This window comes from Oncorhynchus masou, chromosome 21, assembly GCF_036934945.1.
Source record: "Oncorhynchus masou masou isolate Uvic2021 chromosome 21, UVic_Omas_1.1, whole genome shotgun sequence".
Classification (NCBI taxonomy): Eukaryota; Metazoa; Chordata; class Actinopteri; order Salmoniformes; family Salmonidae; genus Oncorhynchus; species Oncorhynchus masou.
This window is the reverse complement of record NC_088232.1, coordinates 45,022,617-45,044,425: the sequence shown is the minus strand read 5'-3', so window position 1 is coordinate 45,044,425 and position 21,809 is coordinate 45,022,617. Positions and strand designations below refer to the sequence as shown.

At 42.2% G+C, this 21,809-nt stretch overlaps 1 protein-coding gene across 1 annotated transcript in view; it reads right to left on the bottom strand.

The window, feature by feature from the left end:
* Window positions 1-21,809, bottom strand: part of LOC135507514 (kinase D-interacting substrate of 220 kDa B-like) — a 114,317-nt gene that overhangs the window by 8,816 nt on the left and 83,692 nt on the right. Inside the window, exons 17-19 of the mRNA XM_064927024.1 lie at window positions 6,255-6,481; window positions 5,035-5,157; window positions 4,486-4,548 (exon numbers count right to left, since the gene is read on the bottom strand). Of these exons, the coding sequence (XP_064783096.1) occupies window positions 4,486-4,548; window positions 5,035-5,157; window positions 6,255-6,481 (413 nt within the window). The remainder of the gene's footprint in view (window positions 1-4,485; window positions 4,549-5,034; window positions 5,158-6,254; window positions 6,482-21,809) is intronic.

Here is a 21,809-nt window from a genome sequence, read left to right as displayed (position 1 = left end):
GTCAGACTAGACAATAAAACATTTATCTTGAAACACAGCAGGCAAAGGCACTTTTACAACATCCCATCTAGCAAAGACTGAAACTGAGAAGCCATTTAGTTCAGAATTATTACAGGAGGAAATGAAATATATTTTTTATAGAGCGCTTTAAGAAGATAATCTTTGCAGAGAGGACGAGCAGCACAGAGCGTGATGTTTGTTGAGAAAGAGAAGCGTAAGGAGAGAAAGAGAGATATCCCCCACACAGAAAAGCAGTAGTTTCCACTTTGAGGAAGCCTTAAAAACTGGTCCTCCACACAGACTAAGTGTGACTGTGTGTTACACTGTGCCAGTGTGATTATGTATACACGTGTGTTTGTATAGGCACACAAGTGTGTGTGTGTGTGTGTGTGTGACAAGAGACCCCTGTGTGAGATAAGGCTGTAATTCCAGCAGTGTGGGGCATGGGCAGAGCAGAGGGATGAGGAAACAGAGAGGAAACAGAGTCTCATATCTCATATTTCAGTATCTCCCCTATGACTGATTACCATGTAATTACATCATCAGTATCTTCCTATGACTGATTACCATGTAATTACATCAGTGTTTCCCCTATGACTGATTACCACATAATTACATCATCAATGTTTCCCCTATGACTGATTACCACGTAATTACATCATCAGTGTTTCCCCTATGACTGATTACCATGTAATTACATCAGTGTTTCCCCTATGACTGATTACCATGTAATTACATCAGTGTTTCCCTTATGACTGATTACCATGTAATTACATCATCAGTGTTTCCCCTATGACTGATTACCATGTAATTACATCAGTGTTTCCCCTATGATGGATTACCATGTAATTACATCATCAGTGTTTCCCCTATGACTGATTACCCCGTAATTAGATATTTCAGTATCTCCCCTATGACTGATTACCATGTAATTACATCATCAGAATCTCCCCTATGACTGATTACCATGTAATTACATCAGTGTTTCCCCTATGACTGATTACCATGTAAGTACATCATCAGTGTTTCCCTTATGACTGATTACCATGTAATTACATCATCAGTGTTTTCCCTATGACGGATTACCATGTAATTACATCATCAGTGTTTTCCCTATGACGGATTACCATGTAATTACATGATCAGTATCTCCCCTATGACTGATTACCATGTAATTACATCATCAGAATCTCCCCTATGACTGATTACCATGTAATTACATCAGTGTTTTCCCTATGACTGATTACCATGTAATTACATCATCAGTATCTTCCCTATGACTGATTACCATGTAATTACATCAGTGTTTCCCCTATGACTGATTAACATGTAAGTACATCATCAGTGTTTCCCTTATGACTGATTACCATGTAATTACATCATCAGTGTTTTCCCTATGACGGATTACCATGTAATTACATCATCAGTGTTTTCCCTATGACGGATTACCATGTAATTACATCATCAGTATCTCCCCTATGACTGATTACCATGTAATTACATCATCAGTGTTTTCCCTATGACTGATTACCATGTAATTACATCAGTGTTTCCCCTATGACTGATTACCACGTAATTACATCATCAGTGTTTCCACCAATGACTGATTACCATGTAATTACATCATCAGTGTTTTCCCTATGACTGATTACCATGTAATTACATCATCAGTGTTTCCCCTATGACTGATTACCATGTAATTACATCATCAGTGTTTCCCCTATGACTGATTACCATCTAATTACATCATCAGTGTTTTCCCTATGACTGATTACCATGTAATTACATCAGTATCTCCCCTATGACTGATTACCATGTAATTACATCATCAGTGTTTTCCCTATGACTGATTACCATGTAATTACATCAGTGTTTCCCCTATGACTGATTACCACGTAATTACATCATCAGTGTTTCTATGACTGATGACTGATTACATCATCAGTGTTTCCCATATACTGATTCATGTAATTACATCATCAGTGTTTTCCCTATGACTGATTACCATGTAATTACATCAGTGTTTCCCATATGACTGATTACCATCTAATTACATCAGTGTTTCCCCTATGATTGATTACCATGTAATTACATCAGTGTTTTCCCTATGACTGATTACCATGTAATTACATCAGTGTTTCCCCTATGACTGATTACCATGTAATTACATCATCAGTGATTTCCCTATGACTGATTACCATGTAATTACATCATCAGTGTTTTCCCTATGACTGATTACCATGTAATTACATCATCAGTGTTTTCCCTATGACTGATTACCATGTAATTACATCAGTGTTTCCCCTATGACTGATTACCATGTAATTACATCAGTGTTTCCCCTATGACTGATTACCATGTAATTACATCATCAGTGTTTTCCCTATGACTGATTACCATGTAATTACATCATCAGTGTTTTCCCTATGACTGATTACCATGTAATTACATTACATCTGATTACCATGTAATTACATCATGTATTTCCCCTATGACTGATTACCATCTAATTACATCAGTGTTTTCCCTATGACTGATTACCATGTAATTACATCATCAGTGTTTCCCCTATGACTGATTACCATGTAATTACATCAGTGTTTTCCCTATGACTGATTACCATGTAATTACATCAGTGTTTCCCCTATGATTGATTACCATGTAATTACATCATCAGTGTTTTCCCTATGACTGATTACCATGTAATTACATCAGTGTTTCCCCTATGACTGATTACCATGTAATTACATCATCAGTGTTTCCCCTATGACTGATTACCATGTAATTCATCAGTGTTTTCCCTATGACTGATTACCATGTAATTACATCAGTGTTTCCCCTATGACTGATTACCATGTAATTACATCATCAGTGTTTTCCCTATGACTGATTACCATGTAATTACATCAGTGTTTCCCATATGACTGATTACCACGTAATTACATCAGTGTTTCCCCTATGACTGATTACCACGTAATTACATCAGTGTTTCCCCTATGACTGATTACCATGTAATTACATCATCAGTGTTTCCCCTATGACTGATTACCATCTAATTACATCATCAGTGTTTTCCCTATGACTGATTAGCATGTAATTACATTAGTGTTTCCCCTATGATTGATTACCATGTAATTACATCAGTGTTTTCCCTATGACTGATTACCATGTAATTACATCATCAGTATCTCCCCTATGACGGATTACCATGCAATTACATCATCAGTGTTTTCCCTATGACGGATTACCATGCAATTACATCATCAGTGTTTTCCCTATGACTGATTACCATGTAATTACATCATCAGTGTTTTCCCTATGACTGATTACCATGTAATTACATCATCAGTGTTTTTTGACTGATTACCATGTAATTACCATCATGACTGATTACCATGTAATTAAATCATCAGTATCTCCCCTATGACTGATTACCATGTAATTACATCATCAGTGTTTTCCCTATGACTGATTACCATGTAATTACATCATCAGTATCTCCCCTATGACGGATTACCATGTAATTACATCATCAGTATCTCCCCTATGACTGATTACCATGTAATTACATCATCAGTATCTCCCCTATGACGGATTACCATGTAATTACATCATCAGTGTTTTCCCTATGACTGATTACCATGTAATTACATCAGTGTTTCCCCTATGACTGATTACCATGTAATTACATCATCAGTATCTCCCCTATGACGGATTACCATGTAATTACATCACCAGTGTTTTCCCTATGACTGATTACCATGTAATTACATCAGTGTTTCCCCTATGACTGATTACCATGTAATTACATCATCAGTGTTTCCCATATGACTGATTACCCCGTAATTACATCATCAGTATCTCCCCTATGACTGATTACCATGTAATTACATCATCAATATTTCACCTATGACGGATTACCATGTAATTACATCATCAGTGTTTCCCCTATGTGCATCTAGCAGTGGCGCACCGGTGCTGCTAAATCGTGGCCGCCACTGCAAAAAAAAGGGAAGATCCCCCTGCTATCTCTGCCATCGCTGCTGAAAGAAATCCTAGGGGAAACTCTGCACCGCCACTCATCTATACTTACTTGGACCTTCCTGTGAACTAGTCCTATATGAACATGCTTCGTATGTAGAATGGGAGCGGGCGCACTCGCATGGTGGTTAGTTCACTCCTGGACAATGAGACTCACATTCATACAGGACTGAGCTATTACACTTAGGTCCAGAGCAGGCCACAAACATGGGAGCCACGGTGCAACTAGTCAACATGAGACATGACATTGTCACTGACATACCCTGTCAGCTTTCCAAACCATGTTAGTGTATCTGGTTGATGGACAAGGTTAGCCATGTGTGTGAGTGCATAGCCTTTTGGTGAGTTTGTGTGTGTTTGTTTGTGGCTAGTCGTAACAGTCAAGATGAAAGGACACAGATGCTTCAGCTAATGCCAACGCTCCACACCAGCCTGTCGTGTTACCATAGGGGGGTCAGTGGTAGTGGGGGAGGGGAGGCCCTCTCTGGGATCCTCAGCAATTACATCCTGACATGGGCACAGAATGAGGCATGGGGTGGGTCAAGGGGCATTGGGTATAGGAATAACCTAAACTAGAGCTGGAGCAAAATAAGATTGGGGTGTATAGGGGGGTAAAAAACACGTCTACACAAACTCCTTGAAGAGTGAAAGGGGTTCATTTCATTCAAGCTTAAACAACGGACCTGAAGACAGAGACCACCTGCTGACCCACTGACCCGCTGCATTAAACGGATCGTATTCATCGCAATGAAGAACACAAAAGAGAAACAGGCCCTTTTACTTTTTTTTGGGAGGAAAATAAGTGTTGAGAAACCTTAGAAAGGTGAAACACGTGTTTCACAAATAATATTGTCAAACAGAATCAGAATCAAAACAATTGTAAAAGTAATTGGCGCTTAACCACTAAGACAAAAAAAAAAACTTACTATGACTACTATCTACTGACTAGCTACTAGTGTTAGGTGTACTACTGACAGGCAGCTCTGTACTTACAAGCCCATTGGGGTCCCTGGGGTAGCCTGTTTTGAAGGAAGGGCGTGATTGGGTCGGGGCAGGGTGAAGATGGGAGCTGTATTGATGCCGGGGAAGGTGATACACATGATTGGGAAAATAGGGCTATATGGAAACCAGAGAGAGAGGAAGGATGAAGATGGAGAATGGTTAAAACGTGTGGATTGTATGAGGGACCATTCTTATACAAAACATTAAGAACACCTGCTCTTTCCATGACAGACTGTCTAGGTGAATCCAGGTGAAAGCTATGATCCATTTTTGATGTCTCTTATTAAATCCACTTCAATCAGTGTAGATGAAGGGGAGGAGACAGGTTAAAGAAGGATTTTTAAGCCTTGAGACAATTGAGACATGGATTGTGTATGTGTGCCCTTCAGTGGGTGAATGGGCAAGACAAAATATTTAAGTGCCATTGAACAGGGTCTGATAGTAGGTGACAGGCGCACAGGTTTGTGTCAAGAACTGCAATGCTGCTGGGGTTTTCATGCTCAACAGTTTCCCATGTGTATCAAGAATGGTCCACCACCCAAAGGACATCCAGCCAACTTGACACAACTGTGGGAAGCATTGGAGTCAACATGGGCCAGCATCCCTGTGGAACACTTTTGATACCCTGTAGAGTCCATGCCCTGACAAACTGAGGCTGCTCTGAGGGCAGTGTGTGTGTGTGTGTGTGTGTGTGTGTGTGTGTGTGTGTGTGTGTGTGTGTGTGTGTGTAGGGAGGGGGGGGTGGAACTCAATATTAGAAAGGGGTTCCTAATTTTAAGTAACACCAGAACTGTGAAGAATCATTTTTTCAAGTTGAGGTCAGCACTGTCACATTTCAAAATGAGGTTAAGTGAGTAAACAGCACTGTCTTGTGAGGTCGGTGCTCTGAGGTAGCTGGGCAGTCACATTAACAAACAGAGGTAAGTAACCATCACTTAGTAACCAAGTCCTGTGTGTATGCGAAGGTAAACTGAGGGAGGTACAACTGCACTGTGATTATTTCTATACTAAGGTATGAATGGGCAAGACAATATATTTAAGTGCCTTTAAACAGGGTATGGTAATAAGTGCCAGGCACACCGGTTTACTGGTATTCTGAAGTACGTTGAACAAACCTTCCCTACTCTACTGTATACTAAATGAATGTGTACTGAGCTACGTTCAGGTGCAGTCATCTGCCTGTCTGCTGCTGTGTTGTGCTGGCGTCTCACCCGGGTGTAGAAGGGGTGCTGGGGGGCAGGCATGCTGTAGTAACTGCTGTGGGGCTGGGGGGGCACAAGCCCTGGGGGGGGCAGGGAACCAACGTAGGAGCCTGTGGGGGAGCAGGCAGCCGAGTGCTGGCCGAAAGAGGAGGGGGCGCGGGCTGGCACGTCCTGCAGGGGCAGCGTGGGATAGGCCACTCCTCCAATGTGCATCTGCTCCCTGGCAGCACGGACATCTAATGGAAGAGAGGGAGAGGGGAGGAGAGATGAGAGAGGGAGTGGGAGAGAAAGACAGAGAGAGGGAGAGGGGAGGAGAGATGAGAGAGGGAGTGGGAGAGAAAGACAGAGAGAGGGAGAGGGGAGGAGAGATGAGAGAGGGAGTGGGAGAGAAAGACAAAGAGAGGGAGAGTGGAGGAGAGATGAGAGAGGGAGTGGGAGACAAAGACAGAGAGAGGGAGAGGGGAGGAGAGATGAGAGAGGGAGTGGGAGAGAAAGACAAAGAGACAGTGGAGAGAGGGAGTGGGAGAGGAGAGAGGGGAGAGAGGGAGTGGGAGAGAAAGAGAGGGAGAGGGGAGGAGAGATGAGAGAGGGAGTGGGAGAGAAAGAGAGGGAGAGGGGAGGAGAGATGAGAGGGAGTGGGAGAGAAAGAGAGAGAGGGAGAGTGGGTGGAGTGACAGAAAGATGTAATGAAAAAGAGGGAGAGGAGGGAAGGAAGGAAGAGTGGGGAGAGAAATGAAGACGTTTCATCTGTGAGGCTGATCGAGATCATGTCTTGGCCCTGAATATAAAGACACTTTAGATCCACCCACTTAAACTGATTCAGCCAATCATATTTGATCATTCTTATTGAGTTCAAATAGAGATGTTCTGTGGAGAGCAAGCAAATCATATTCCACATAGATGGAGAAACTTTGATTCTGTGATTGAGTGCACTTGATGGAGCAGGGTGAAAATTAAACTGTTCTTTATAGGCTTTACTGAAAATAGACAAAGTTCATTCAAACTGTCACTTTTGCCAAGAACACAGTCTTTCTTACTGATAAATTGTATTTTGACAAATAGAGTTACAACATAGTGGAATCAGTGGCCTGGTAAGAAACAGGAAAAAAATGACTCTGTCATAAGAGTGTCTGTTGTTGAATGATGGGTTGAGTAGAGACCCAATCCTGCAGCAGGGAGCACAATGGAGGCTTGATGCCCACTGGCTTGATGCCCACTGGATGGCTGCAGGACACTGGACACAGGAATGGATGACTGGCTAGGGACAGGGGTATACAGTTGAAGTCAGAAGTTTACATACACTTACGTTGGAGTCATTAAAACTTGTTTTTCAACCACTCCACAAATTTCTTGTTATCAAACTATAGTTTTGGCAAGTCGGTTAGGACATCTATTTTGAGCATGACACAAGTCATTTTCCCAACAATTGTTTACAGACAAATTATTTCACTTATAATTCGCTGTATCACAATTCCAGTGGGTCAGAAGTTTACATACACTAAGCTGACTGTGCCTTTAAACAGCTTGGAAAATTCCATAAAATGATTTCATCGCTTTAGAAGCTTCTTTTAGGCTAATCATTTGAGTCAATTGGAGGTGTACCTGTGGATGTATTTCAAGGCCTACCTTCAAACTCAGTGCCTCTTTGCTTGACATCATGGGAAAATCAAAAGAAATCAGCCAAGACCTCAGAAAAAAAAATGTAGACCTCCACAATTCTGGTTCATCCTTGGGACCAATTTCCAAATGCCTGAAGGTACCACGTTCTTCTGTACAAACAATAGTATGCAAGTATAAACACCATGGGACCATGCAGCAGTCATACCTCTCAGGGAGGAGATGCATTCTGTCTCCTAGAGATGAACGTACTTTGGTGCGAAAAGTGCAAATCAATCCCAGAACAACAACAAAGGACCTTCTGAAGATGCTGGAGGAAACAGGTACAAAAGTTTCTATATCCACAGTAAAATGAGTCCTATATCGACACAACCTGAAAGGCTGCCCAGCAAGGAAGAAGTCACTGCTCCAAAACCGTCATAAAAAAAGCCAGAATACAGTTTGTAACTACACATGGGGACAAAGACTGTACTTTTGGGATTTTGTAGAAATGTCCTCTGGTCTGATGAAACAAAAATAGAACTGTTTGGCCATAATGACAATCGTTATGTTTGGGGGAAAAAGGGGGAGGCTTGCAAGCCGAAGAACACCATCCCAATTGTGAAGCACTGGGGTGGCAGCATTATGCTGTGGGGGTGCTTTGATGTAGGAGGGACTGGTGCACTTCACAAAATAGATAGAATCATGAGGAATGAAAATTATGTGGATATATTGAAGCAACATCTAAAGACATCAGTCAGGAAGTTAACCCACTGTTCCTAGGCCGTCATTGAAAATAAGAATATGTTCTTTAACTGACTTGCCTAGTTAAATAAAGGTAAAATAAAATAAATAAATACATACTTCCAAAGTTGTGGCAAAATGGCTTAAGGACAACAGTCAAGGTATTTGAGTGGCCATCACAAAGCCCTGACCTCAATCCTATAGAAAATTTGTGGGCAGAAATAAAAAAAGTGTGTGCGAGCAAGGGGGTCCACAAACCTGACTCAGTTACACCAGCTTTGTTAGGAGGAATGGGCCACAATTCAGCCAACTTATTGTGGGAAGCTTTACGAAGGCTACCCGAAACGTTTGACCCAAGTTAAAAAATGTAAAGGCAATGCTACCAAATGCTAATTGAGTGTATGTAAACTTCTAACCCAGTAGGAATGTGATGAAAGAAATACAAGCTGAAATAAATAATTCTCTCTACTATTATTCTGACATTTCACATTCTTAAAATAAAGTGGTGATCCTAACTGACCTAAGACAGGGAATATTTACTCGGATTAAATGTCAGGAATTGTGAAAAACTGAGTTTAAAAACTGAGTTTAAATAGGTCATCTTCCAGAGGAATGGATGACTGGCTAGGGACAGGGGTATAGGTCATCTTCCAGAGGAATGGATGACTGGCTAGGGACAGGGGTATAGGTCATCTTCCAGAGGAATGGATGACTGGCTAGGGACAGGGGTATAGGTCATCTTCCAGAGGAATGGATGACTGGCTAGGGTCATCTTCCAGAGGAATGGATGACTGGCTAGGGGGTATAGGTCATCTTCCAGAGGAATGGATGACTGGCTAGGGACACGGGCACTGGTCACCTTCCAGAGGAATGGATGTCAGGTCATTCCAGAGGAATGGATGACTGGCTAGGGACAGGGGTATAGGTCATCTTCCAGAGGAATGGATGACTGGCTAGGGACAGGGGTATAGGTCATCTTCCAGAGGAATGGATGACTGGCTAGGGAGGGACACGGGCACTGGTCACCTTCCAGAGGAATGGATGACTAGTCACCATCCAGAGGAATGGATGACTGGCCAGGGACAGGGGATGGTCACCTTCCAGAGGAATGGATAACTGGCTAGGGAGGGACAGGGGCACTAGTCACCATCCAGAGGAATGGATGACTGGCCAGGGACAGGGGTATAGGTCATCTTCCAGAGGAATGGATGACTGGCTAGGGAGGGACAGGGGCGCTGGTCACCTTCCAGAGGAATGGATGACTGGCCAGGGAGGGATCACACACACACACACACACACACGAATATCAAGACAAATACATACACACTAAGATGAAAAGACGTGTAAACATCAACACACAGACACAACAAGCATACACACACACTAAGATGAAGAGACATGTAAACATCAACACACAGACACAACAAGCATACACACACACTAAGATGAAGAGACATGTAAACATCAACACACAGACACAACAAGCATACGGCAGTGTAACCTAGTGGTTAGAGCTTTGGACTAGTAACCGGAAGGTTGAGAGTTCAAACCCCCGAGCTGACAAGGTACAAAATCTGTCGTTCTGCCCCTGAACAGGCAGTTTACCCACTGTTCCCAGGCCGTCATTGAAAATAAGAATTTGTTCTTCACTGACTTGCCTGGTTAAATAAAGGTAAAAAAATAAATAATTATAAAATACACACACACTAAGATATCAACACATAGACACAACAAGCACAACAAGCAAATAAGAATTATCCTAAAATTCTACATTTATTAGAGTGGATTACTGGCCAGAGAGTCACTGGTCATCTTTCTGTCCCTGTGACCACCATGACAAAGGCAGTCTCTGCTGGTCAACAGACAGACTCAGTGTGACACTGTGGTCACTAACAGCATGGTGCCATCACACTAAGGCCAGGGTAACAACTGTTATGGTGGATAGATACATCTATTAACTGACCAGCTCAGCGCACAGTGACGCCTGTGTGACAGCCCGGAATTGTCCCAAACACCATGTGGCCAATAAATGAATAGGTGAGCATTGCGTCATTCACACTAAATAGCATCTCTGCTGGTAGTGACGTCAGCCATTTGAGCTGGATAGCTGATCGACTGTTGTATGAGAGTCTTTGGCAGCATTCAAATGCGTTTGGTTGCAGATAATGAGTAAGCAACAATTTAGCTAATTACACCACCTCACTTCTACCAACACGTATCCTGCGCCAGATGACTGTGTGATCTCCAGATGACTGTGTGATCTCGCTCTCTGTGGCCGATATGAGCAAAACGTTTAAAGAGGTTAACAATCAGATGACTAAATATCAGGGCGTGTCTCTCAAAGCATGACCAGCTGTCAAGCGTCTTCACAGACATTTACAATCTCTCCTTGTCCCACTCTGTAATCCCAACATGTTTCAAACTGACCACTATTGTCCCTGTTCCCAATAGTTCCAAGGGAACCTTTTGACATGACTATGTCCCTGTAGCACTCACATATGTAATTATGAAGTGCTTTGAAAGGCTGGTCATGACACAGATCAACACTATCATCTCAGACACCCTAGACCAACTCCAATTCACATACCACCTCAACAGATCCACAGATGACATCATTTCAATTGCTCTTCACACTGCTATCTCCCACCTGGACAAGAGAGGAAATAACTATATGAGAAGGCTGTTGATAGACTACAGCTCAGCGTTCAACACCATAGTCCCCTCCAAGTTAATCACCAAGCTAGGGACCCTGGGACTGAACCCCTCCTTCTGCAGCTAGATGCTGGACTTCTGACAGGCCGGCCCCAGGTGGTGAGGGTAGGCAACAATACCTCCGCCAAACTGACCCTCAACACGGGGGCCCCTCAGGGGTGTGTGCTTAGTCCCCTTCTGTACTCCCTGTTCACCCACAACTCCGTGGCCAAGCACAAATCCAAAGCCATCATCAAGTTTACTGACGACACAACGGTGGTAGGCCTGATCACCGACGGCGTTAGGACAGCGTACAGGGAGGCGGTCAGAGACTTAGTAGTGTGGTGCCAGGACGACAACCTCTGCCTCAACGTCAATAAGACCAAGGAGCTGATCGTGGACTATAGGAGAAAGAGGGAAGAGCAGGCCCCCCATCCACGTCGACGGGGATGCTGTGGAGCGGGTCGAGAGCTTCAAGTTCCTTGGCATCTACATCATTAAGAACTTAACATGGGCAAAGTAAGGTGGACTGAACACCTCGGTGCAGATGAAAACGGAATAATAACAACACAAAACAAATTATAAGGCTAGAGAAATGTATCGACCAACATTACCAAAGCAATCAACATCCAAACATGACAGAGGCTAAACATGGAGAGCCAATCCCCAAAAGAAAACGTGACTCCTTGACGGACACGGATGATTTAAGCTTTTCACAACCGGGAATGGTAAGGAGATCTGTTAAAATCGATCAATGATAAACTGGGCATGAATTAGTCAGTAAAGATAAAAAGGAGTTGAAGGCGAGCCTCTAATGAGTGACGAATAAGCTGTTACAAGGAAGAAACAAACTAACAAGCTAAAAGGTACAGTCAATGAGATTGAAACAAACGTTAATGAACGTGAAAAGGAGAACATGTTTCTGAGAGAAGCCTTACTTGACCTACAGACTAGGTCTATGAGAAGAAATCTGATACTTATTGCTATCAAAGTAAAAGAAAGGTGAAGATCCTGAAAGTGTGGTAAAATAATTCTATTTTACAGCGCTACAGAGCCCAGGTGATGGTGCAGACAAAATCCAACTCGATCGTGTACAACGTTTCGGAAAAAGATATGAGCACCCAATCGCTGCCAAATTTGCATTCTTCAGAGTTCAAATAAATTGTTAAAAGCCAGAGTAAAAGACTTGCTGGCCCGAAAATAGAAATTAATGATCAGTTCCTGAAGGAAATTGCAGAACGGCGCAAAGTTCTGTACCCAATCTTCAAGCAGAATAGATTAAAAGGGAAACGTGTAGCTTTCGTAATCAATAAACTGTATATAACCAAATGTTCTGAGACACAAAGACGACTCCATGGCTATTCTAAATATTACAAAGTTCCCATAGAGGAGTCGAATAATGGAACACCCAATAATATCCATGGTAGGGATTGTAATAAAAAAATATGTAGGAAAACAATAAAATACAACAATTGATACAACACAACTACACCATCCCATTCAAGATAAGGAATGTTACAAATAATTAGAATTTGACTTAATTAGTATTAAATAGATAAGACAGCATTAGAATAAAGTATAATTAGTATTAAGTAGATAAGACAGCATTAGAATAAAGCATAATTAGTATTAAGTAGATAAGACAGCATTAGAATAAAGCATAATTAGTATTAAATAGATAAGACAGCATTAGAAGAAAGCATAATTAGTATTAAATAGATAAGACAGCATTAGAATAAAGCATAATTAGTATTAAATAGATAAGACAGCATTAGAATAAAGCATAATTAGTATTAAATAGATAAGACAGCATTAGAAGAAAGCATAATTAGTATTAAATAGATAAGACAGCATTAGAAGAAAACATAATTAGCTAAATAATACATCTATTATAAGGAACCAAACACAAAAATACTCAATCAACATGGTAGAGATAAAACCCAGCAAACAGAGGACATAGAAGGCACAGTGTGTGGGGATGTGCAAGTGTATTGTGATGGAAGGTGAGGTGTGTGTTTTTGTGTTTGGAAAAGTGTGGAGTTAAGTGAGAGAAAAAGGAAAATGGTTGCATATCCCAGAGCCCATGTATTGTCCCCGACGCTCTACCCCAGACACCCACCTGAGCGACCAATACACTAAGGAGAAGTCCTTATCTGTTTTATGGGCCTAATGTAAGAAGTCTATACGTAGCCAAAACAGAAAGATGAATGCGGTCAGAGAGCCACTGGAGCAGCACAGCCCCCTCAAGATTCTGAGCCTGCCTGGCAGGGTTGGTCCTACAAAGCCAAGCCCCCCTGATGGGAGAGCATAATATACAAGGAAATTCTCAAAGCTGCTAATGAGAACCTTGACGACCTTGTACCTAGCCAGTGGGGATTCCGGTGGGGTGCACCCACCCAGGTAGTAGCAGTGCTGGCAACACTAGCTGAAGTAACCTACTGGGAGGGGGTCACACTCGGATAATCAGAAAGGGGGGCAAATTACTGTGGCCCTGTTGGCACAAATAATCAAAGGTCTGACAGCACGGAGATGCTTGAGAAAAAGGTCAAAATGGGGGACCAGCGTGTAGGTGTTTCAGGGTATAGGGCTGTATCTGAGGTCCATCAGCTAGGACTTAACATTGGTTAATAACATCTCCCAATTTGTACTACATTTTTGCTATATTTTGCATGTCTTCTCAAAAAGCTGCAACTGTATATGCATTTGCACATTAAGTCCTTTCTTGAGTTGGGCTCGGGGATGGAAAAATGTTGAACATCTGAGCTTGTGGTTGTTTGTGGGGGAAAGGGGTCGAGTGTGTATGAGTATGTTTGTGTGTGTGTATCCCACATCTGTTGCTATGGGGTAAAGATGTAAGGGACAACGTAGGATGAATCACAATTATTGCTTTCTAAAATAATAATTGCTTGCCAAAAATGTAATTGATGTAATGGCAATCCTGGTTATAGGTATTAATCCTTCTCATGAACTACAATATTACGCATATTACTCGTTAATTGTGTAAATTAAGAGCTTCAAGATTTTTTTATGTACAGTACCAGTCAAAAGTTTAGACACACTTACTCAAGGGTTTTTCTTTATTTTTACTATTTTCTTATGTTGTAGAATAAAAGTGAAGACATCAAAATTATGAAATAATACTGTAACGGCGTTCTTCGTTTGTCGTAAGAAAGTCGGACCGAAATGCAGCGTGTTGGTTACTCATGTCTTTAATGAAACAAATGACGATACATGAAATAACTTATAAATACAAAAACAACAAACGGAACGTGAAAAACCTATACAGCCTGTCTGGTGAACACTAACACAGAGACAGGAACAATCACCCACGAAATACAAAGTGAAACCCAGGCTACCTAAATACGGTTCCCAATCAGAGACAACGAGAATCACCTGACTCTGATTGAGAACCGCCTCAGGCAGCCAAACCTATGCAACACCCCTACTCAGCCGCAATCCCAATAACTAAAAAACCCCACTACGAAATACAACAACATAAACCCATGTCACACCCTGGCCTGACCAACTAATTAACGAAAACACAAAATACTAAGACCAAGGCGTGACAAAGACATAGGGAATCATGTAGTAACCAAAAATGTTTAAACAAATCAAAGTATATTTTATATTTCAGATTCTTCAAAGTAGCCACCGTTTGCCTTGATGACAGCTTTGAGCCAATCAGATAGCCATATTTGGTAAAAGACCAAGTCTATATGGCAAGAACAGCTCAAATAAGCAAAGAGAAACGTCAGTCCATCATTACTTTAACCTCTCTGCGCACGGAACCCGCTAGCGGGCTGGAATTCCACAACATTCGATGATCGCTACATAAATAGTCATATTAAACATTCATGAAAATACAAGTGTCTCACATGTATCAAAAGCCTAGAATCTTGCTAATCCAACTGCGTTGTCAGATTTAAAAAAGGATTTACTGCGAAAGAATACGATGCGATTATCTGAGCATAGAGCCCCATAATTATATATATTTTTTAACCAGCACAGTCATAACATAATCACAAACTGAATTAAAATATTTTTTTTTTACCTTTGACGATCTTTGTCTGTTTGCAATTCCAATGCTCATTGTTACACAATGATCTTTTGTTTGATCAAATCCGTTTTTATAGCCTCACACAAAACATTTTGTGAACCGCTTGTGTCGTGAATTCCGTCTCATTCCATTTGACGACACATTCCAGGTAAATCACCCACACAGATCTTGACTTTTCCAGTCATGTTTGGTTTCACTGCAATCAACTGGTTTGTTTGTAACACAATCAAACCTGATGGGCCATTTCGCAGGACGTATTGACTGAAAGAAACCGATTTGAAGACAACAAGTCATGACATCATTGTGAACCAATGATTTACCCGCTGTTTAGTTGACTGACTGTCTTTTAACCCAATGACCACTGATCGTCTTGAATCGTCTAGATAGCCAATGAGCTGAGCTAAACGGCAATATGCCATGTTTATGTGTTGCAAGACCAACCCATGTAGTAAGCTCCAGCGTAAAGTGAGTCATTCGCTATTGAAGTGTCATACCGGAAAGAGAAACACAAATTACGCACTGCATTGTTTGGTGAACGCGCAGATTCAGCTGTTTATATATCAATCAGTCAGGGAAAGCTAAATCTACGTCTAGATATACAGATGTACACACAATTTTAGAATAAATTGATTGGGAAGGTGAGACAGAGATTGTTGTAGGACGATTAATTTAGCGATTGTGGAGGAATATTTTTTGAACGGGAGAGGACATCGTTTTGGACTGGTAAGTACTTATCATGCTAATGCCCTTGTTTGAAATTAATAATATAAAATATTATTTGTGATTTTTTTTAAATTTTAGAAGCAATATATAAACATGTAATGTCATGAAATGTGAGATGCGTGTGTCTGCCGCCCCACCCCAACCCACATGAAATAGCCTATTTGAGGCTGTTGAGGAGAGGGCAGGACCACATCAATGGCCAAAGTGAAATGGAGACAGTAGATACAGCTGGTCTGTTGTAATATAATAAAGACAGTAGATCTAGCTGGTCTGTCATAATATAATAGAGACAGTAGATCTAGCTGAAATGTCATAATATAAAAGAGACAGTAGATCTAGCAGGTCATAATAATATATTCAACCTTATGTTCCCTGTACTCTCTCTATATATCTGTATCTGTTTATTATACCTGTTGATACAGGGCTCATATGTGAAACTATTCTAACTGAACATTTTCTTTCACAGTGACCACGACTCTGAATGGGAGTCTTATCCGGTGTCCTGTGTGAATTTAAGTATGCTCTCTCTAATTCTGAGGACCTGAGCCCTAGGACCATGCGTCAGCACTACCTGGCATGATGACTCCTTGCGGTCCCCAGTCCACCTGGCCTTGCCGCTGTTCCAGTTTCAACTGTTCTGCCTGCAGCTATGGAACCCTAAACTGTTCATTTTTACTCGAGGTGCTGTCCTGTTGCACCCTCTACAACCACTGTGATCTCCACCCGGCACAGCCAGAAGGGGACTGGCCACCCCTCATAGCCTGGTTCCTCTCTAGGTTTCTGCCTTTCTAGGGAGTTTTTCCTAGCCACCGTGCTTGTATGTATGTATATATATATATAATTTTTTTAATCAATTATTATTATTTTTTCCATTTCCCCCCCATTTTTTTGTGTGTGTGTGTGGGGGGGGGATGTTAGAATAGCATTTTGGTATGTTGCATATAGTTATTTGTTTCAAAATATATACCTTCACCAATTTGGTCACTTGGGTACATTTGGGCTACTTGTGTGGGACACCTGGGTGACTTCATGATAAATGTCATGTAGCACACTCATTTAGGAAGTTATCATTCTGAAACTTTGCACAAGTACTGTTGCCCTCTTATGTTTTTCACTGAAATTGTCCCAATCATCCTATCGAATGTTTGTTTTATCTTGTTCATTTTAAAGATGATGATACAAACATAAAAAACATGTTTTTTTCCATTGTTTTATCTAAACCAGATCTATTGTGTTATATTCTCCTACATTCAATTCACATGTACTTCAGAGTGTGTTCTTTCAAATGGTACCTAGAATATGCATATCCTTGGTTCTGTGCCTGAGCTACAGGCTGTTAGAATTGGGTATGTCTTCAGGCGGAAATTGCACAAAGTAGGGAGGGAACTGTAAGAGGTCCTGTTATGGCTGTGATCCCTGTACAGGGATCAACATCAGGGGAAATTTCAGAGTGACAACTAAAAATACAACGTTGTAACATTAAACATTCTTGAAAATGCAAGTGTCTTACATCCTTCAAAAGATTAGGATCTTGGTAATCAAACTACGTTTTCCAATTTAAAATAGCTATTACAGAGAACCATCCATCCAAAGTGTAATTAATAACTTCACCATGCCCAAAGGGAATTTGGATATTATTCATCCTAATTAGACCGTTTTTTTTTACATGGATGATACATTGGAGATAAAATAAGACAAGTACTGGAAACAATAGAACACTATGAACAATCTGGAAAACCAGGCCTGGCATTCATTGCTGACATTGAAAAGGCTTTTGATAAAGTACAACTAGAATGTATATATAAAATCCTGGAATATTTCAGTTATCGATAATCTCTTATAAAATGGGTTAAAGTTATGTATAGTAAGCATAGGTGTAAACTTGCAAATCCGGCTTTAACCTCTTAAACTATTTCATTTTTTGACGTTTTAAACAAGATATTTTGTATCGACTATGCATATAATTGATAGGACCTGCCTGTCCAGAAATGTGTTCCTTGTTCTGAGATCATCCAGGAAATGACAAGGATTTTTGAGGCTCTGTTTTCCATTGCCTCCTTATATTTGAACGAGAGGAATGACCTCTCTGTCATTTCCCAAGGTGTGCAGGTGACATTTGTAGGCAGATCATTGGAAGATTTAAGAGACCACATTTACAGGTGGATTGTAGTCACCTGACAGTATTTTTTCATGGGATACAGAGAGGAAAGCAAGTTAGTCACGAACTGCATATCAATGAAGAGATATGTGAAAAAACACCTTGAGGATTGATTCCAAACAACGTTTGCCTGGTCGATATTATGTAGTTAATCCGGAAAAAGTTTTATGTTGTAGGTGACTGAATTTTCGGTTCGTTTCGGTAGCCAGGCAATGTAGAATACGATTTTCCTACACACAGACGCTTTCAGGAAAAACTGCGCATTTTCATGTCTTGTTATGTCTTTTGATTTGTTAAAAAGGTTACCTTCTCTGTCTCTCATTCTTCAGCTGAAATAATAGCTCATTCACTCTTAATTATATTTCTCTCTCTGTTCCTGCTACTTTCAGTGTCTGATTCTTGTTTGTGTTTTTGATCCAGAAGCAAGCTGTCGTCTCGTTGCTTCCACCTTGTCCTGTCCACTTTTTGTTCCGCTGACAGCGTTGGAAGAGGATTTATGCCATTCCTGTTTTTTCATTAAAAAAAAACAGCTTTTTTTATATCTTTATGTTTGAAGCCTGAAATGTGGCAGAAAGGAGGGTCTGCTGCTCAACAGTTGAGACCCTGGGGGCTCACAAGACAGGTTACTTCGATCCACCGCCCACTTCCAGGGTTTCCACTCCGGAGCCCAGGATCAACAACGTGTTACTGGGGAGCCCACTAGAGTGCCACCATTCCTCACTCAGACTACATATCCAGGAGCGCAGCCCCATCGCCTACGTCATTTCTCTCCTTATAGACACAGGGCTGAGTGTATATCAGGACACGGGTTTTTGACCGTTCTGTTTTTGGCGAGAGGCTTCCAGGGCCCTGTCTTCCCTATGTCATACATCCACGGATTATTCTATTGACACTAGTGACTCACTAGACTATATCCAGTCTGGACTATTAACACCATATACACACTCACTAGACGTTCTCCGTTGCTCCCCTCCACATCACTGCCACCTGCCGCATCACTGCCATCCTCGGATGCTGAGCCTATGCAGCTGGGGGTATCCGCATCTCGGCCAAGGAGAGGGAACGGAGAATCACCAATCGCCTCTGTCTCTACTGCGGCTCCGCTGGTCATTTTGTCACCTCATGTCCAGTGTCTTTCTAGGAGGTCTTTGAAAGCCAAGTTTCTGGATCAAACACCTTTCCGGTCCATCTCCGCTGGACGGTTCATCTGCTTCTTGCAGTGCCTTGATAGACTCTGGGGCGGATATGGACGAGACCTGGGCTCGGGAACATGACATTCTCCACAGTTAGGGAGCAATCTTTAGATGGTCCCCAAGATTCAGCTGGAGGGTGTGCCTTTCCCTCACTGTCTCTGGTAAAGGAAACCATTTCTTTTTTTAATTTTTCGTTCACCTTTTACACCTGTTGTTTTGGGTCATCCCTGGCTACATCATAACCCCTTCTATTAATTGGTCTAGTAATATCCTATCCTGGAATGTTTCTTGTCATGTAACCTGTTTAATGTCTGCTATCCCTCCTGTTTCCTCTGTCTCTTCTTCACAGGAGGAGCCTGGCGATTTGACAGGGGTGCCGGAGGAGTATCACGATCTGCGCACGGTGTTCAGTGCAGCCATATTGACATTGACCTGGCCAAGGCTTTCGGCTCTGTCAATCACCACATTCTTAGCGGGGTTTTTTTTGTTGGAAGACGGGTCCCTGCGCCCATGCGTGGATTTGGTTTCTCAAATGTTATTGCCTTATGTCTTCAGCCTGAGATTAACCAGGTTTTTCTGATAGAGTTCGTAACGCCTACCATCTCGTGCGCATCAGGGAGGGGGACGAGTGGAAGACGGCGTTTAACACTCCGTTAGGGCACTTTGAATACCGGGTTCTTCCTTTCGGCCTCGTTAACGCTCCAGGAGGCCTAGTTGTCCGAGACTGAACATTTTTGTTTTCTGGATATCCTGATTTTTTCAGTCTCTCATGTGGGGTGCCTTTTGGAGAACTGTCTTTATGTGAAGGTTCAAACACTTTTCATGCCGCCTGACTCTCGGTTCCGTTATTTCTGCATTATGGACATCCAATGATGTTGCTCTTGCTGCTGCAGCGATTTCTGGGCTTCGCTAATTTCTATCTCGTTTCATCCATTTCGGTCAGGTGGCAGCTCCTCTCACAGCCCTTACTTTTGTTAAGACGTGCTTTAAGTGGTCCGTTTCCGCCCAGGGAGCTTTTGATCTTCTTAAGAATCGTTTTACATCCACAATTCTTGTTAACCCTCTCTAGACAGTTTGTTGTTGAGCTGGGAGCCATGCTTTACACTCTCCTTCCGTTTCTCTCAACTGCTTATCGCCGTCAAACGTAACTATGATGTTGGAAAACTCATAGCCCAAACCCACTGTTGACCTAGGAACCTTGAGTACATTGAAAATAATGCGCGTCAGGCTCGTTGGGCTCTGTTTTTCGCTCGTTTCGAATTTGTTCTCAAAAACACCAAACTGATGCTTGCCTCAGTTCTTCTAGGTCTCCAAATGAAGGGGCGTGTTGTCGGGTTGACTGTCTAAAATAAAAAATAAATAAATATCTCCCTCTACTCGTCCGGCCGTTCTTCAGTGGGCCCACTTAGTTAGCCGGCCACCAGCTGTCAGCCCACTCGGGAACGTGAGCTCACAGACTAAATCACTGCACATGTCCCACTCGACCGTGGATGGATTTTATCACCGGAATCAGCGGGAAGGTTATTCTTACGGTTGTCTAGATTCTCTAAGGCGGCTCATTTCATTCCCCGATAAGCTCCCTTCTGCTAAGGAGACGGCTCAGATATTTCGAGAATTTATTTATCTCTGATCGTTTGCAGAGGCCCCAGTATCTCGTTTGATTGGGGCTTCCGCACATTCATCTTCTGCAACATCTACCATTCCAGTGTTTAATTGGTATATTGTAATCTCCTTTTTACGGGTACCAGCCTCCGCTGTTCTCATCTCACCATGGTCCCCTCCCTCAGGCTTTTGTCCAGCGTTGCGAGCGCACCTGGAAGGGGGGTCAGGTCGGCACTTTGCCGTAATAGGGCGCAGACTGTGAGGGCCGCTATTTTAGGACCAAGAGTCCTAGATATTGTTGCGGTCAGAGAGTATGGCTCTCCACAGAACCTTCTTTTAAGACAGCTTATTGACTATGATTCATTGGTTTATTTCTCAGGTCGTTATGTAACTCTGCTATCTTGTTCACCCGGTCTTCCATGTCTCCTGTGTTAACTGCTCTTCGCGCCCCCTCGTTCCCCCCCCATCCTTTGAGGGCGCACCCATCTACAGGGTTCGTAAGATTTTGGACATGCGCCCTTGTGGTCATCAGTACCTAGTGGATTGGGAACGGTCCTGAGGAGAGGAGTTGGGTTCCCTCTCGGGACGAGTGGGGGGGTACTGTCATGTCTTGTTATGTCTGTTCCTGTCCTTTCTCTTCACTCTGTCTCTCTCTGCTGGTCTTTTAGGTTACCTTCTCTGTCTCTCATTCTTCAGCTGTTCTACATCTGCCCTAACTAGCTCATTCACTCTTCCCCACCTGTTCTCTCTTCCCCTCTGATTAGGTATTTCTCTCTCTGTTCCTGCTACTTTCAGTGTCT